At 45.3% G+C, this 20,630-nt stretch overlaps 2 protein-coding genes across 2 annotated transcripts in view; one reads left to right on the plus strand and one right to left on the minus strand.

Annotated features, from left to right (window-relative positions):
- The window catches only part of LOC142698209 (protein kinase C delta type-like), a 285,129-nt gene that overhangs the window by 41,368 nt on the left and 223,131 nt on the right, over positions 1 to 20,630 (minus strand). The gene's annotated exons all lie outside the window — the stretch shown is intronic.
- LOC142698208 (protein kinase C-like 1) lies at positions 17,304 to 19,234 on the plus strand. Its single transcript, XM_075847852.1, has 2 exons — positions 17,304 to 17,770; positions 18,935 to 19,234. Exons 1-2 carry the CDS (start codon positions 17,522 to 17,524, stop codon positions 19,232 to 19,234), a joined length of 549 nt encoding a protein of 182 aa, XP_075703967.1. The 5' UTR covers positions 17,304 to 17,521.

Consider the following 20,630-nt stretch of genomic DNA (forward strand, 5'->3'; position numbering starts at 1 on the left):
TCCATCCATTCTCCCATTGATGCGGTGAAGTAGTCCTGTGCCCTTAGCAGAGAAACACGCCCAAAACATAATGTTTCCACCTCCATGCTTGACAGTAGGGACGGTGTTCTTTGGGTCATAGGCAGCATTTCTCTTCCTCCAAAAACGGCGAGTTGAGTTAATGCCATAGAGCTCAATTTTTGTCTCATCTGACCACTGCACCTTCTCCCAATCACTCTCAGAATCATCCAGATGTTCATTTGCAAACTTCAGATGGGCCTGTACATGTGCCTTCTTGAGCAAGGGGACCTTGCGGGCACTGCAGGATTTTGATCCATTACGGCGTAATGTGTTACCAATGGTTTTCTTGGTGACTGTGGTCCCAGCTGCCTTGAGATGATTAACAAGTTCCCCCCATGTAGTTTTCGGCTGAGCTCTCACCTTCCTCAGGATAAAGGATACCCCACGAGGTGAGATTTTGCATGGAGCCCCAGATCGATGTCGATTGACAGTCATTTTGTATGTCTTCCATTTTCTTACTATTGCACCAACAGTTGTCTCCTTCTCACCCAGCGTCTTACTTATGGTTTTGTAGCCCATTCCAGCCTTGTGCAGGTCTATGATCTTGTCCCTGACATCCTTAGAAAGCTCTTTGGTCTTGCCCATGTTGTAGAGGTTAGAGTCAGACTGATTAATTGAGTCTGTGGACAGGAAACTTTTATACAGGTGACCATTTAAGACAGCTGTCTTTAATGCAGGCACCAAGTTGATTTGGAGCGTGTAACTGGTCTGGAGGAGGCTGAACTCTTAATGTTTGGTAGGGGATCAAATACTTATTTCTCTGTGCACAATGCAAATAAATATATATAATTTTGACAATGTGATTTTCTTTTTTTTTTTTTAATATAATCTATCTCTCACTGGTAAAATTAACCTAGCCTAAAAATTCTAGACTGTTCATGACTTTGACAGTGGGCAAACTTACAAAATCAGCAAGGGATCAAATACTTATTTCCTCCACTGTAACCCCCATATTCCCTGTATATTACCCCCAAAAGGAGAGATCAGCAGCACATCGCAGTCCAAAACTCATGGAAAACTATTTTATGTTTCACCCATCCCACCCATCGCTGGATGTGGGTATACTAGGACACATGACTAATATGATAATATTTTAATATAGAATTGTGCATCCTAGTATAATGCTGAGATCTGGTGACTGCGCTGGCCACTCCATTACAGATAGAATACCAGCTGCCGGCTTCTTCCCTAAATAGTTCTTGCATCATTTGGAGGTGTGCTTTTGGTCATTGTCCTGTTGTAGGATGAAATTGGCTCCAATCAAGCGCTGTCCACAGGGTATGGCATGGTGTTGCAAAATGGAGTGATAGCCTTCCTTATTCAAAATCCCTTTTACCTTGTACAAATGTCCCACTTTACCAGCACCAAAGCAACCCCAGACCATCACATTACCTCCACCATGCTTGACAGATGGCGTCAGGCACTCTTCCAGCATCTTTTCAGTTTTCTGCGTCTCACAAATGTTCTTCTGTGTGATCCAAACACCTCAAACTTCGATTCGTCTGTCCATAACACTTTTTTCCAATCTTCCTCTGTCCAATGTCTGAGCTTTTGCCCATATTAATCTTTTCCTTTTATTAGCCAGTCTCAGATATGGCTTTTTCTTTGCCACTCTGCCCTGAAGGCCAGCATCCTGGAGTCGCCTCTTCACTGTAGACGTTGACACTGGCGTTTTGTGGGTACTATTTAATGAAGCTGCCAGTTGAGGACCTGTTAGGCGTCTATTTCTCAAACTAGAGACTCTAATGTACTTGTCTTGTTGCTCAGTTGTGCAGCGGGGCCTCCCACTTCCCTTTCTACTCTGGTTAGAGCCTGTTTGTGCTGTCCTCTGAAGGGAGTAGTACACACCGTTGTAGCAAATCTGCAGTTTCTTGGCAATTTCTCGCATGGAATAGCCTTCATTTCTAAGAACAAGAATAGACTGTCGAGTTTCACATGAAAGCTCTATTTTTCTAGCCATTTGGAGAGTTTAATCGAACCCACAAATGTAATGCTCCAGATTCTCAACTAGCTCAAAGGAAGGTCAGTTGTATGGCTCCTCTAAACAGCAAAAATGTTTACAGCGGTGCTGTAATGATAGGGGTAGGGAAACGGACAAGTGAGCCCTAATCTACCTGCCACTCTGTCCCTGCCTACTTGCAACGACCCGCCCTAGGCGACGGGGTACAACTGGGCGGCGGTCCCTACGCTCAGTAAGTGCACGAGACAAACAGACAAGGGTACACAAAGCTAAGGGAAATGGGGCAGTTGCCCACGGCAACACCGTGAGCAACAAGAGAGGTGAACGAGCCGAGTCAAACCAGGAGTGTACGAGGTACCAAACGCAGAGCAGGAGAGTAGTTAGTAAGCCAGGGTCAGTATGGAGCAGGATCAAATAGTCAGGAGCTGTAGCTGGGCCAGGAAACCACACGAGAAGAATCACAAGCAAAGGAGGAACAGGAAAGGCAGGTATAAATAGACAGAGGGCGGGAGCTAGCTGAGTCTGGCCAGGCTGCGATAGGCTCTCCCACTCCTAAGCCTGCCAGCCTGAGTGGTGGAAGCTGGAGTCAGTCTCAGAGACATAGACTCAGGTGCCGACTGATTACCTATGGGCGTTAACCCCGCTGTGCCTGGCACATCCTTTACAGGTGCTAACATAATTGCACAAGGGTTTTCAAGTGTTTTGTAATCATCCATTAGCCTTCTAACACAGTTAGCAAACACAATGTACCATTAGAACACTGGAGTGATGGTTGCTGGAAATTGGCCTCTATACACCTATGTAGATATTGCATTAAAAACCAGACGTTTGCAGCTAGAATAGTCATTTACCACATTAACAATGGATAGAGTGTATTTCTGATTAATTTAATGTTATCTTCATTGAAAAAAAACTGTGCTTTTCTTTCAAAAATAAGGAAATTTCTAAGTGACCCTAAACTTTTGAACGGTAGTGTATATGGTCTGCAGAATGCCTGTGTAGGACTGATATCTGTCACTATATGGTGGGAATATTGGTCTTTGTTTTACTACACACGTTTTTAGTACACAATTAAGAGTGTTCACATTATTTCTATATAGTGGAAGTGTAGACCCCCAAGAATTATTTCCTTTGGTGGGTCCAAGGTACCTCCGTCAGACACAGAGTGTACACATCCTTGCATTAAGATATTGTATTACTGTCTGTAGCCTTAGAGGAGAATTTATTAACCTTGCTAAGCTGCTTATCTGGCATAGAAAAGTCCCAAAAGTCGCAATTTGCGGGAAAGCTTTTGGTCGGTTTACGCTGCCTTTGGCACTTTTTTGAAAAGTGTGTGGTGCTTTGCTTTTGTATGCTCTGGGACGCCTCTAGTTTCTTCTGAACCTGGACCCAGACTGTGGACAGTTCCCGATGAACGAGATCTACCTCGGGATTGTTGGAACCACCAGGTGAAACAGAGGAGAACCGTGGATTAAACCCAAAATTACAGAAAAATTTGGAGACCCCTGATGAGTTACTGACCCGGTTATTAAGGGAAAATTTGGCGAGGGAAATGAAGGAGACCCAATCATATTGACAGTCAGAGATAAAACACCTTAAATATTGTTCTGGAGACTGATTAGTCCTCCAGAACGGACCCCTAAATAAATATAGACCCAAGACTACACCCCTAAATAAATACAGACCCCAGACCAGACCCCTAAATAAATACAGACCCCAGACCAGTTCCCTAAATAAATACAGACCACAGACCAGACCACTAAATAAATACAGACCTCCAGACCAGACCCCTAAATAAAAACAGACCCCAGACTGGACCCCTAAATAAATGCAGACCTCAGACCGGACCCCTAAATAAATACAGACCCCAGACTAGACTCCTAAATCAATGGAGACCACAGACCAGTCCCCTAAATAAATACAGACCCAGACCAGACCCCTAAATAAATACAGACCCCAGACTAGACCCCTAAATAAATACAGACCCTAGACTAGACCCCTAAATGAATACAGACCCCAGACCAGACCCCTAAATAAATACAGACCCCAGACCAGACCCCTAAATAAATACAGACCACAGACCAGACCCCTAAATAATTACAGACCCCTAAAACAATGCAGACCACAGACCAAACCACTAAATAATTACAGACCCCAGACCAGACCCCTAAATGAATAAAGACTCCAAACCGGACCCCTAATAAAATACAGACCACAGAGTGGACCCCTAAAAAAATACAGACCCCAGACTAGACCCCTAAATAAATGCAGACCCCAGACTGGACCCCTAAATAAATACAGACCCCAGACCAGACCCCTAAATAAATACAGACCCCCAGACCAGACCCCTAAATCAATGCAGACCACAGACCAGACCACTAAATAATTACAGACCCCAGACCAGACCCCTAAATCAATGCAGACCACAGACCCCTAAATAAATATAGACCACAGACCAGACCCCTAAATAAATCCAGACCCCAGACCGGACACCTAAATAAATAAAGACCCCAGACCAGACCCCTAAATAAATACAGACCCCAGACTAGACCCCTAAATGAATACAGACCCCAAACCAGACCCCTAAATAAATACAGACCCCAGAGCAGACTCATAAATTAATGCAGACCCAAGACTAGACCCCTAAATGAATACAGACCCCAAACCAGACCCCTAAATAAATACAGACCACAGAGCAGACCCCTAAATCAAAGCAGAAAACAGACCAGACCCCTAAATAAATTCTGACCCTAGACCAGACTCCTAAATAAATGCAGACCCCAGATCGGACCCCTAAATAAATACAGACCCCAGACCAGACTCCTAAATAAATACAGACCCAAGACTAGACCCCTAAATGAATACAAACCCCAGACCAGACCCCTAAATCAATGCAGACAACAGACCAGACACCAAAATAATTACAGACCCCAAACCAGACCCCTAAATAAATAGACCCCAGAGCAAACCCCTAGATCAATGCAGACCCAAGACCAGACCCCTAAATAAATACAGACCCCAGACCAGACCCCTAAATAAATGCAGACCCCAGACCAGACTCCTAAATGAATAAAGACCCGAGACCTGACCCCTAAAAAAAATACAGACCCCAGACCAGACTCCTAAATCAATGCAGACCACAGACCAGACCCCAAAATAATTACAGACCCCAGACCAGACGCCTAAATAAATTCAGACCCCAGACCGGACCCCTAAATAAATACAGACCCCAGACTGAACCCCTAAATAAATACAGACCCCAGACTAGACCCCTAAATAAATGCAGACCCCAGACCAGACTCCTAAATAAATGCAGACCCCAGACCGGACCCCTAAAAAAATACAGACCAAGAACGGACCCCTAAATAAATACAGATCCCAGACCAGACCCCTAAATAAATACAGATCCAAGACTAGACCCCTAAATAAACACAGACCACAGACCAGACCCCTAACTAAATACAGACCCCAGACCAGACCCCTAAATAAATGCAGACCCTAGACCAGACCCCTTAATTAATACAGACCACAGACCAGACCCCTAAATAATTACAGACCCCTAAAACAATGCAGACCACAGACCAAACCACTAAATAATTACAGACCCCAGACCAGACCCCTAAATGAATAAAGACTCCAAACCGGACCCCTAATAAAATACAGACCACAGAGTGGACCCCTAAAAAAATACAGACCCCAGACTAGACCCCTAAATAAATGCAGACCCCAGACTGGACCCCTAAATAAATACAGACCCCAGACCAGACCCCTAAATAAATACAGACCCCCAGACCAGACCCCTAAATCAATGCAGACCACAGACCAGACCACTAAATAATTACAGACCCCAGACCAGACCCCTAAATCAATGCAGACCACAGACCCCTAAATAAATATAGACCACAGACCAGACCCCTAAATAAATCCAGACCCCAGACCGGACACCTAAATAAATAAAGACCCCAGACCAGACCCCTAAATAAATACAGACCCCAGACTAGACCCCTAAATGAATACAGACCCCAAACCAGACCCCTAAATAAATACAGACCCCAGAGCAGACTCATAAATTAATGCAGACCCAAGACTAGACCCCTAAATGAATACAGACCCCAAACCAGACCCCTAAATAAATACAGACCCCAGACTAGACCCCTAAATGAATACAGACCCCAAACCAGACCCCTAAATAAATACAGACCCCAGAGCAGACTCATAAATTAATGCAGACCCAAGACTAGACCCCTAAATGAATACAGACCCCAAACCAGACCCCTAAATAAATACAGACACCAGACCAGACCCCTAAATAAATTCTGACCCTAGACCAGACTCCTAAATAAATGCAGACCCCAGATCGGACCCCTAAATAAATACAGACCCCAGACCAGACTCCTAAATAAATACAGACCCAAGACTAGACCCCTAAATGAATACAAACCCCAGACCAGACCCCTAAATCAATGCAGACAACAGACCAGACACCAAAATAATTACAGACCCCAAACCAGACCCCTAAATAAATAGACCCCAGAGCAAACCCCTAGATCAATGCAGACCCAAGACCAGACCCCTAAATAAATACAGACCCCAGACCAGACCCCTAAATAAATGCAGACCCCAGACCAGACTCCTAAATGAATAAAGACCCGAGACCTGACCCCTAAAAAAAATACAGACCCCAGACCAGACTCCTAAATCAATGCAGACCACAGACCAGACCCCAAAATAATTACAGACCCCAGACCAGACGCCTAAATAAATTCAGACCCCAGACCGGACCCCTAAATAAATAGACCCCAGACTGAACCCCTAAATAAATACAGACCCCAGACTAGACCCCTAAATAAATGCAGACCCCAGACCAGACTCCTAAATAAATGCAGACCCCAGACCGGACCCCTAAAAAAATACAGACCAAGAACGGACCCCTAAATAAATACAGATCCCAGACCAGACCCCTAAATAAATACAGATCCAAGACTAGACCCCTAAATAAACACAGACCACAGACCAGACCCCTAACTAAATACAGACCCCAGACCAGACCCCTAAATAAATGCAGACCCTAGACCAGACCCCTTAATTAATACAGACCACAGACCAGACCCCTAAATAAATACAGACCCAAGACTAGACCCCTAAATAAATACAGACCCCAGACCAGACTCCTAAATAAATGCAGACCGCAGACCGGACCCCTAAATAAAAAAGCACTCCCCAGACCAGACCCCTAAATAAATACAGACCCAAGACTAGACCCCTAAATAAATACAGACCCCAGACCATACTCCTAAATAAATACAGACCCAAGACTAGACCCCTAAATGAATACAGACCCCAGACCAGACCCCTAATTCAATACAGACCACAGACCAGACCCCAAAATTACAGACCCCAAACCAGACCCCTAAATAAATACAGACCCCAGAGCAGACCCCTAAATCAATGCAGACCACAGACCAGACCCCTAAATAAATACAGACCCCAGACCAGACTCCTAAATAAATACAGACCCAAGACTAGACCCCTAAATGAATACAGACCCCAGACCAGACGCCTAAATAAATACAGACCCCAGACCAGATCCCTAATTCAATGCAGACCACAGACCAGACCCCAAAATAAATACAGACTCCAGACCAGACCCCTAAATATTTACAGACCCCAGACCAGAACCCTAAATAAATCCAGACCCCAGACTGGACCCCTAAATAAATACAGACCCCAGACTGGACACCTAAATAAATACAGACCCCAGACTAGACCCCTAAATGAATACAGACCCTAAACCAGAACCCTAAATAAATACAGACCCCAGAGCAGACTCCTAAATTAATGCAGACCACAGACTAGACCCCTAAATGAATACAGACCCAAGACTAGAGCCCTAAATGAATACAGACCCTAAACCAGACCCCTAAATAAATACAAACCACAGAGCAGACCCCTAGATCAATGCAGACCACAGACCAGACCCCTAAATAAATACTGACACCAGACTCCTAAATAAATACAGACCCAAGACTAGACCCCTAAATGAATACAGACCCCAGACCAGACCCCTAAATAAATATAGACCCCAGACTAGACCCCTAAATAAATGCAGACCCCAAACCAGACAGCTAAATAAATACAGACCCCAGACCACACCCCTAAATATATGCAGTCCTTAGACCAGACCCCTAAATACAGACCCCAGACTAGATCCCTAAATAAATGCAGACACCAGACCAGACCCCTAAATAAATACAGACCCAAGACTGAACCCCTAAATAAATACAGACCCCAGACTAGACCCCTAATTGAATACAGACACCAAACCAGACCCCTAAATAAATACAGACCCAAGAGCAGACCCCTAAATAAATACAGACCCCAGACCAGATGCCTAAATAAATGCAGACCCCAGACCAGACGCCTAAATAAATGCAGACCCCAGACCGGACCCCTAAATAAATACAGACCCTAGACCAGACCCCAAAATAAATACAGACCCAAGACTAGACCCCTAAATGAACAGACCCCAGACCAGACACCTAAATCAATGCAGACCCCAGACCAGTCCCCTAAATAAATACAGACCCCAGACAAGACCCCTAAATAAATGCAGACCCAAGACTAGACCCCTAAATGAATACAGACCCCAGACTAGACCCCTAAATAAATACAGACCCCAGACTAGACCCCTAAATGAATACAGACCCCAGACTAGACCCATAAATAAATACAGACCCCAGACCAGACCCCTAAATAAATACAGACCACAGAAAAGACCCCTAAATGAATGCAGACCCCAGACTAGACCCCTAAATGAATACAGACCCCAGACAAGACCCCTAAATAAATAGACCCCGGACCGGACCCCTAAATAAATACAGACCCCAGACTAGACCCCTAAATAAATGCAAACCCCAGACTAGATCTCTAAATAAATACAGACCCCAGACCACACCCCTAAATAAATGCAGTCCTTAGACCAGACCCCTAAATACAGACCCCAGAGTAGACCCCTAAATGAATGCAGACCCCAGATTAGATACCTAAATAAATACAGACCCCAGACCAGACCCCAAAATAAATGCAGATCCCAGACCAGACCCCTAAATAAATACAGACCCAATACTAGACCCCTAAATAAATACAGACCCCAGACCAGACCCCTAAATATTTAATGACCCCAGACCAGACCCCTAAATAAATACAGACCCCAGACCAGACCCCTAAATAAATACAGACCCAAGACTAGACCCCTAAATGAACAGACCCCAGACCAGGCACCTAAATCAATGCAGACCCCAGACCAGTCCCCTAAATAAATACAGACCCCAGACAAGACCCCTAAATAAATGCAGACCCAAGACTAGACCCCTAAATGAATACAGACCCCAGACTAGACCCCTAAATAAATACAGACCCCAGACTAGACCCCTAAATGAATACAGACCCCAGACTAGACCCCTAAATAAATACAGACCCCAGACCAGACCCCTAAATAAATACAGACCACAGAAAAGACCCCTAAATGAATGCAGACCCCAGACTAGACCCCTAAATGAATACAGACCCCAGACAAGACCCCTAAATAAATAGACCCCGGACCGGACCCCTAAATAAATACAGACCCCAGACTAGACACCTAAATAAATACAGACCCCAGACCACACCCCTAAATAAATGCAGTCCTTAGACCAGACCCCTAAATACAGACCCCAGAGTAGACCCCTAAATGAATGCAGACCCCAGATTAGATACCTAAATAAATACAGACCCCAGACCAGACCCCTAAATAAATGCAGATCCCAGACCAGACCCCTAAATAAATACAGACCCAAGACTAGACACCTAAATAAATACAGACCCCAGACCAGACCCCTAAATATTTAATGACCCCAGACCAGACCCCTAAATAAATTCAGACCCCAGACTAGACCCCTAAATAAATACAGACCCCATACTAGACCCCCAAATTAGTGCAGACCCCAGACCGGACACCTAAATGAATACAGACCCCAGACTAGACCCCTAAATGAATACAGACCCCAAACCAGTCCCCTAAATTAATGCAGACTACAGACCAGACCCCTAAATAAATACAGACCACAGACCGGACCCCTAAATAAATACAGACCCCAGACTAGACCTCTAAATAAATACAGACCACAGACCACACCCCTAAATAAATGCAGACCTTAGACCAGACCCCTAAATAAATACAGACCACAGACCTGACCCCTAAATGAATACAGACCCCAGACCTACACCTATAATAAATACAGACACCAGACTGGACCCCAAAATGAATACAGACCACAGACCGGACCACTAAATAAATACAGACCCCAGACTAGACCCCTAAATGAATACAAACCCCAAACCAGACCCCTAAATAAATACAGACCACAGACCGGACCACTAAATAAATACAGACCCCAGACTAAATCCCTAAATAAATGCAGACCCCAGACTAGATCTCTAAATAAATACAGACCCCAGACCACACCCCATATATATGCAGTCCTTAGACCAGACCCATAAATACAGACCCCAGACTAGATCCCTAAATAAATGCAGACACCAGACCAGACCCCTAAATAAATACAGACCCCAGACCAGACCCCTAAATCAATGCAGACCACAGACCAGGCACCAAAATAATTACAGACCCCTAAATAAATACAGACCCCAGACTGGACCCCAAAATAAATACAGACCCCAGACTAGACCCCTAAATAAATGCAGACCCCTGACCGGACCCCTAATAAAATTCAGACCCCAGACTAGACCCCTAAATAAATAGACCCCAGTCTAGACCCCCAAATTAATGCAGACCCCAGACCGGACCCCTAAATAAATACAGACCCCAGACTAGACCCCTAAATCAATGCAGACCACAGACCAGACCCCTAAATATTTACAGACCCCAGACCAGACCCCTAAATAAATTCAGACCCCAGACTGGACCCCTAAATAAACACAGACCCCAGACTGAACCCCTAAATAAATACAGACCCCAGACTAGACCCGTAATTTAATACAGACCCCAAACCAGACCCCTAAATAAATACAGACCCCAGAGCAGACCCCTAAATTAATGCAGACCACAGACCAGACCCCTAAATAAATACAGACCCAAGACTAGACCCCTAAATAAAGACCCCAGACGCCTAAATAAATGCAGACCCCAGACCGAACCCCTAAATAAATACAGACACCAGACCAGACCCCTAAATAAATACAGACCCCAGACCAGACCCCTAAATAAATACAGACCCAAGACTAGACCCCTAAATAAATACAGACACCAAACCAGACCCCTATATAAATATAGACCCCAGAGCAGACTCCTAAATTAATGCAGACCCCAGACCAGACCCCTAAATAAATACAGACCACAGACCGGACCACTAAATAAATACAGACCCCAGACTAAATCCCTAAATAAATGCAGACCCCAGACCAGACCCCTAAATAAATACAGACCCAAGACTAGACCCCTAAATTAATACAGACCCCAAACCAGACCCCTAAATAAATACAGACCCAAGACTAGAACCCTAAATGAATGCAGACCCCTGACAAGACCGCTAAATAAATACAGACCCCAGACCAGACCCCTAAATCAATGCAGACCACAGACCAGGCACCAAAATAAATGCAGACCCCAGACTGGACCCCTAAATAAATACAGACCCCAGACTAGACCCCTAAATAAATGCAGACCCCTGACCGGACCCCTAATAAAATTCAGACCGCAGACTAGACCTCTAAATAAATAGACCCCAGACTAGACCCCCAAATTAATGCAGACCTCAGACCGGACCCCTAAATAAATACAGACCCCAGACTAGACCCCTAAATAAATGCAGACCCCTGACCAGACCCCTAATAAAATTCAAACCCCAGACCAGACCCCTAAATAAATGCAGACCCAATACTAGACCCCTAAATAAATACAGACCCCAGACCAGACCCCTAAATAAATACAGACCCCAGACCAGACCCCTAAATCAATGCAGACCACAGACCAGGCACCAAAATAAATGCAGACCCCAGACTGGACCTCTAAATAAATGCAGACCCCAGACCAGACCCCTAAATAAATACAGACCCCATACTAGACCCCCAAATTAGTGCAGACTCCAGACCGGACACCTAAATTAATACAGACCCCAGACTAGACCGCCAAAATGAATACAGACCCCAAACCAGACCCCTAAATAAATACAGACCAGACTAGACCCTTAAATAAATGCAGACCCCAGACTAGACCTCTAAATAAATACAGACCCCAGACCGCACTCCTAAATAAATGCAGACCTTAGACCAGACCCCTAAATAAATACAGACCCCAGACCAGACCCCAAAATAATTACAGACCACAGACCTGACCCCTAAATGAATACAGACCCCAGACCTACACCTAAATAAATACAGACCCCAGACTGGACCCCAAAATGAATACAGACCCTAGACAAGACCCCTAAATAAATGCAGACCCTAGACCAGACCCCTAAATTAATACAGACCCCAAACCAGACCCCTAAATAAATACAGACCCCAGACCGGACCCCTAAATAAATGCAGACCCTAGACCAGACCCCTAAATACAGACCCAAGACTAGACCCCTAAATAAATGCAGACCCTAGACCAGACCCCTAAATAAATACAGACCCAAGACTAGACCGCTAAATGAATACAGACCACAGACCGGACCACTAAATAAATACAGACCTCAGACTAGACCCCTAAATAAATGCAGACCCCAGACTAGATCTCTAAATAAATACAGACCCCAGACCACACCCCTAAATATATGCAGTCCTTAGACCCGACACCTAAATACAGACCCCAGACTAGATCCCTAAATAAATACAGACCCAAGACTAGAGCACTAAATGAATACAGAACCCAAACCAGACCCCTAAATAAATACAGACCCCAGAGCACACCCCTAAATGAATGCAGACCACAGACTAGACCCGTAATGAATACAGACCCCAGAACAGACCCCTAAATAAATTAGACCCCAGACTAGACCCCTAAATAAATGCAGACCCCAGACCAGACCACTAAATAAATAGACCATGGACCAGACCCCTAAATAAATGCGGACCCCTAAATAAATACAGAACCCAGACTAGAGCACTAAATGAATACAGACCCCAGACCAGACTCCTAAATAAATACAGACCACAGACTGAACCCCTAAATGAATACAGACCCCAAACCAGACCCATAAAATTAATGCAGACTACAGACCAGACCCCTAAATAAATACAGACCCAAGACTAGACCCCTAAATGAATAAAGACCCCAAACCAGACCCCTAAATAAATACAGACCCCAGACCAGACCCCTAAATAAATTCAGACCCCAGACTAGACTCCTAAATAAATACAGACCCCAGACCAGACTCCTAAATGAATGCAGACCCCAGACCAGACTCCTAAATAAATACAGACCCCAGACCAGACACCTAAATGAATACACACCCCTAAATAATTACAGACCCCAGACCGAACGCCTAAATAAATACAGACCCCAGACTAGACTCCTAAATAAATACAGACCCCAGACCAGACTCCTAAATGAATGCAGACCCCAGACCAGACTCCTAAATAAATACAGACCCCAGACCAGACCCCTAAATGAATACAGACCCCTAAATAATTACAGACCCCAGACCAGACGCCTAAATAAATTCAGACCCCAGACCGGACCCCTAAATAAATACAAACCCCAGACTGGACCCCTAAATTAATGCAGACCATGTACCAGACCCCTAAATCAATGCAGACCCTAGACCAGACCCCTAAATAAATACAGACCCCAGACCAGACCCCCAAATTAATGCAGACCCCAGACCGGACCCCTAAATAAATACAGACCCCAGACCACACCCCTAAATAAATGCAGAGCCCAGAGTAGACCCCTAAATGAATGCAGACCCCAGACTAGATCCCTAAATAAATGCAGACCCTAGACCGGTCCACTAAATAAATACAGACCCAAGACCAGACCCCTAAATGAATACAGACCCCAGACAAGACCCCTAAATCAATGCAGACCACAGACCCCTAAATATTTAATGACTTCAGACCAGACCCCTAAATAAATTCAGACCCCAGACCAGACCCCTAAATAAAAACAGACCCCAGACTAGACCCATTAATAAATACAGACCCCAGACCAGACCCCCAAATTAATGCAGACCACGTACCTGACGCCTAAATAAATACAGACCCCAGACTAGACTCCTAAATAAATACAGACCCCAGACCAGACTCCTAAATGAATGCAGACCCCAGACCAGACTCCTAAATAAATACAGACCCCAGACCAGACCCCTAAATGAATACAGACCCCTAAATAATTACAGACCCCAGACCAGACGCCTAAATAAATTCAGACCCCAGACCGGACCCCTAAATAAATACAAACCCCAGACTGGACCCCTAAATTAATGCAGACCATGTACCAGACCCCTAAATCAATGCAGACCCTAGACCAGACCCCTAAATAAATACAGACCCCAGACCAGACCCCCAAATTAATGCAGACCCCAGACCGGACCCCTAAATAAATGCAGACCCTAGACCAGACCCCTAAATAAATACAGACCCAGGAAAAGAGTACTAAAAGAATACAGAACTCAGACCAGACCCCTAAATAAATACAGACCCCAGACCAGACCCCCAAATTAATTCAGACCCCAGACCGGAACCCTAAATGAATACAGACCCCAGACTAGACCACTAAATAAATACAGACCACAGACTAGATCCCTAAATAAATACAGACCACAGACTAGACCCATAAATAAATGCAGACCCTAGACCAGACCCCTAAATAAAAACAGACCCCAGACCAGACCCCCAAATTAATTCAGACCCCAGACCGGAACCCTAAATGAATACAGACCCCAGACTAGACCACTAAATAAATACAGACCACAGACTAGATCCCTAAATAAATACAGACCACAGACTAGACCCATAAATAAATGCAGACCCTAGACCAGACCCCTAAATAAAAACAGACCCCAGACCAGACCCCCAAATTAATTCAGACCCCAGACCGGAACCCTAAATGAATACAGACCCCAGACTAGACCACTAAATAAATACAGACCACAGACTAGATCCCTAAATAAATACAGACCCCAGAACAAACCCATAAATAAATACAGACCCCAGACCAGACCCCTAAATAAATACAGACCCCAGACCAGACACCTAAATAAATGCAGACCCCAGACCAGACCCCTATATCAATGGAGACCACAGACCAGTCCCCTAAATAAATACAGACCCCACACCAGACCCCTAAATAAATACAGACCCCAGACCAGACCCCTAAATAAATACAGACCCCTGACCGGACCCCTAAATAAATGCAGACCCCAGACTGGACCCCTAAATAAATACAGACCCCAGACCCCCAAATTAATGCAGACCATGTACCGGACGCCTAAATAAATACAGACCCAAGACTAGAGCACTAAATAAATGCAGACCCCAGACCAGACCCCCAAATAATTACAGACTCCAGACCAGACGCCTAAATAATTACAGACCACAGACCAGACCCCCAAATAATTACAGACTCCAGACCAGACGCCTAAATAAATTCAGACCCCTGACCGGACCCCTAAATAAATGCAGACCCCAGACTGGACCCCCAAATTAATGCAGACCATGTACCGGACGCCTAAATAAATACAGACCCAAGACTAGAGCACTAAATAAATGCAGACCCCAGACCAGACACCTAAATAAATACAGACCCCAGATCAGACCCCTTAATAAATACAGATCCCAGACCAGACCCCTAAATAAATGCAGACCCCAGACCAAACCCCTAAATAAATACAGACCCCAGACCAGACCCCTAAATAATTACAGACCCCAGACCAGACCCCTAAATAATTACAGACCCCAGACCAGACCCATAAATAAATACAGACCATAGACTGGACCCCTAAATAAATAGACCCCTAACTAAATACAGACCCCAGACCAGACCCCTAAATAACTACAGACCCCAGACCCGACCCCTAAATAAATACAGACCCCAGACCACTTCCCTAAATAAATACAGATCACAGACCAGACCCCTAAATAAATACAGACCCAAGACCAGACCCCTAAATACAGACCCCAGACTGGACCCCTAAATAAATAGACCCCAGACTAGAACCCTAAATAAATGCAGACCCCAGACCAGACCCCTAAATAAATGCTGACCCCAGACCGGACCACTAAATAAATACAGACCCTAGACTAGACTACTAAATAAATACAGACCCCAGACCAGACCCCTAAATTAATGCAGGCCACAGACCAGACCACTAAATAATTACAGACCCCTGACCAGACCCCTAAATAATTACAGACCCCAGACCAGACCCCTAAATAATTACAGACCCCAGACCAGACCCATAAATAAATACAGACCACAGACTGGACCCCTAAATAAATAGACCCCTAACTAAATACAGACCCCAGACCAGACCCCTAAATAACTACAGACCCCAGACCCGACCCCTAAATAAATACAGACCCCAGACCACTTCCCTAAATAAATACAGACTAGACTACTAAATAAATACAGACCCCAGACCAGACCCCTAAATCAATGCAGGCCACAGACCAGACCACTAAATAATTACAGACCCCTGACCAGACCCCTAAATAAATACAGACCCCAGACCAAACCCCTAAATACAGACCCCAGAACGGACCCCTAAATAAATACAGACCCCAGACCGGACACCTAAATACAGACCCAAGACTAGACCCCTAAATAAATGCAGTCCCCAGACCACACCCCTAAATAAATACAGACCCCAGACCAGACCCCTAAAAAAATGCAGACCCCCAGACCAGACCCCTAAATAAATACAGACCCCAGACCAGACCCCTAAATAAATACAGACCCCAGACCAGACCCCTGAATAAATACAGACCCCAGACCAGGCCCCTAAATAAATGCAGACCCCAGACCAGACCCCTAATCAATGGAGACCACATACCAGTCTCCTAAATAAATACAGACCCCAGACTAGACCCCTAAATAAATACAGACCCCAGACCCCTAAATAAATACAGACCCCAGACCAGACCCCTAAATAAATACAGACCCCTAAATATAAACCCAGATTCTATATTGTGGATGAAAAGGGTTTTGCCAATAACCTGAGCAAATAACCGTTGTTTATCTCTACTGTAGGAGTGGCATGTATTGCTACTGTGTTCTGCAGACCCCTGACCAGGCCATAAGAAACCCTGGTTGGGAAACACAGCTCTGGACACTAGACTGGCACTCATGATGCCCACATCAGACATAGCAGAGCAGGTTACTGCCAGGCAGGTGCCACCTGAGGATTCCATGACCTCTGACATCACGTGACCTGCACACGACCAACTGCCGTTTACTTTCAACTGTCGACGGCAGCGATCGGACTGAAGTCTACAGGTAGGACGATATTGGTGAAAATGGCGTCCAATGGACATGGAGAAGACGAAGAGAAGCGAGAAGAGGAGAAGAGGAAGAGGGAGGAGGACAGCGTCACCGGATTCAAGAAGATGACGAAGAAGAGGAGAGGAGCCAAGGACAGAGGATTGGAGGATGAGGAGCCAAGGCCTGGGAGCAGCCAAGACCCTGGAACATCCAGCCCCTATGCCAGGCTTACCATCAGCCGCTTCACCATCCACCAGGTCCTGGGTAGGGGCAGCTTTGGCAAAGTGAGTAGAATATCTAAATATTTCATTTTATAGGGTGGTAAACCTAAAGTTGACCTTTTATCTCCATCAATTGTTCTCTGTTGTCACCATGTTATGCTAGATGGATGATGGGTGTAGTGTTCTCCTATGGGATGCCTAATAGGACATCCAGAAGTATTCCTGCCCCCATAACCACTACTTTAGTTTTTCATTTTAGTATTTTTCTGTCGACATATGAGAGATTTTGATTTTTGGGGGCACGAGTTGTCGTTTTTAATGGCTCCATTCAATGTTCCATATCATTTACTGGGAACATTGTAAAAGGCTGTTTTTTTTAGGTGAAATAGCAAAAAAAAAAAAAACAGCAATTCCTCCATTGGTTTAATAATTTGGCTTTTATGGTGTTAACTAAGTGGTAAAAATGACACGTTACCTTTATTCTGCGGGTCAGTACAATAACGGGGATACCAAAATTATATTGGTTTATTTTTTATACTTTTTATCCAATAAAAACAATTTGTAAAGAAATTAATTTGGTGTGTCTCCATATTCTGAAACCCAGAATTGTTTTTATTTTCCTGTTGATGGGGCTGTGTGAGGACTTCTTTTTTGTGGGGCGAGCTGTACTGTTTATTGGTACTATTTTGGGTTACATAAAACTTTTAATCACTTTTTAACTTTTTATTCCATTTTTCGAGGAGCTAAACAAAACGAAACAGAAAAAAGTTTATTTATTTATTTTGACTGCAATATTTATGTATCGCTTGAATTGTTCTTTTAGCCTCCCCCTATTAAGCTTAGTAGGAGGACCAAGTTGGCAGACCTTGGGGTCTCCATTAGGCCCCCTGGCTGCCATGACAACTATCTACACACTGTGATCGCGCTGCGGGTAGGGGTGATGGGGTGACAGCGGGAGCTTACCTCTATTTAACTGTTTAGATGCCACGGTCGCTATTATAGCGTATGATCCTGCTCCATACTACCCCCACCAACTAAGATAATTATGTCAAATGTGGGTAAGGCGTGAAGACCTCTCCATACAGGACCCAACAGCAGACACTGCATTATGCTGGGAGCTCAGCTTTGTTCTGCTGTAGAGTCCTGGGCACTACTCGACTGACCCACCTCTCTGTCCACCTCTGTTCCTTCTTCTTTTCATGAGGAATCTCCATTTGTTTTCCTCAGGTGGTCCTGGCATCAGTCCCCGGCCGAAACACCTACATGGCCGTAAAAATGATCACCAAACGGGACAATACGGACGAAATTATGAGAGAGCGGCGGATACTCCTAGCGGCCAGACACTGCCCGTTCCTATGCCACCTCTATGCCGCACATCAATCTGAGGAGCGGGCATTTTTTATCACGGAGTATCTGTCCGGTGGCAGCCTGGAGGCTTTGATCAGGATGTGCGGCTGCTTGAACATCGGCAACGTAAGGCGAGTAAATAATCAGGAGACTGAGGGGGGTGGAAAGAAGAAAAGATGAGGGGGGAGGTCAGATGAAGGATAATACAGAGAATGCAGAATACAGGCTGCCATAATCAGCGCCTCCTCTCTGCTAGAGACCGCACACACTCCATCATAACATGATATTAGGGAATTGATAGAGGAAGATTTCATGACATTGAGACTCCGCTCTGTTCTCCCCATCAGATTCTACACAGCAGAGATGATATGTGGCCTCCAGTTCCTCCATGGACACAACATCGTCCACCGGTAAGCAGAACTTCCCCCTTCTTTCATTCTCCTTTACATGCTGGAAACAGTGCACCCAGCTTTCCTACACTCCTGAATGGCTATTCTGCTTGGTGGTGAAATGACCCATCCCCCGTCTCCTGGATCACTGGGCGGATTTGTCATTCTCTCGTCTTATTTCTTTGCAGAGATCTAAAGCCGGAGAATATAATGTTGGATGCAGATGGCCACGTCCGTATCATCGACCTGGGATTGGCCCAAGATGGCGTCACCGCCTCCAATAAGATCCGTGGAGTGTCGGGAACGTTGCATTACATGGCCCCCGAGGTGCTTCTTAGAAAAAAATACGGCACCGCAGTTGACTGGTGGAGCCTGGGGATTGTGGTGTCCAGGATGGCAGCAGGCCGCTCCCCATTTTACAACGGCCCCGTCAGGCAAATGGCTATCAAAGCCATCACCACCGCGAAGCCTAAATTTCCAACTTGGCTTAATCCTGACGTGAAACATCTGACCAAGAGACTGGTCCGTAAAAATTCTAAGAGGCGCCTCGGTGTGTGCGGGAACATCAGAGAGCATCCATTCTTCTCCACCATCGGCTGGGAGGAACTGCAGGAGAGGAGGGCACAGCCACCATTTACACCATTTGTGCCCGTTCTGGAGAACCAACATCTGAAGTGGCCAGAGAATAACAAAGCCCTTCACCCCTTGGCCGGGTTCAGCTTCATGTCACCAAGCTGGAACCAATAAGATCTCAGGACAAGGGCCCAGAACTTCATGCCTCCTGACCCGCGCCTCAAGTCTCTGCTGCTGTATGTTACCTCGGCTGCCCAGACCATCATCTCTCTCCTTACCATCTTCATGCCACACCTCTGCCATCTTGCTGCTGCACCAGAGCCTTGACTTGCCATCCTCCAATCCCGGGCAGGCATCTGACATCACTCCAGCCTGAAGATCCTCTACACCCCCCAGGAGCGGCCTGTGCTTAGTTTCCATCTGGGGAGATCAGGAATAATAGCCGCATGTTGTAGTCCTGGGGCCGGAGCGGCCATTATACCTGATCTCACCTCAGCACAGGCCAGGTAAGTAATGCACCCACATCACCCACATCACCCACATCACCCACATCACCCACATCACTCACATCACCCACATCACCCACATCACTCACATCACCCCACTATATAATA

This window comes from Rhinoderma darwinii, assembly GCF_050947455.1.
Source record: "Rhinoderma darwinii isolate aRhiDar2 chromosome 12 unlocalized genomic scaffold, aRhiDar2.hap1 SUPER_12_unloc_9, whole genome shotgun sequence".
Classification (NCBI taxonomy): Eukaryota; Metazoa; Chordata; class Amphibia; order Anura; family Rhinodermatidae; genus Rhinoderma; species Rhinoderma darwinii.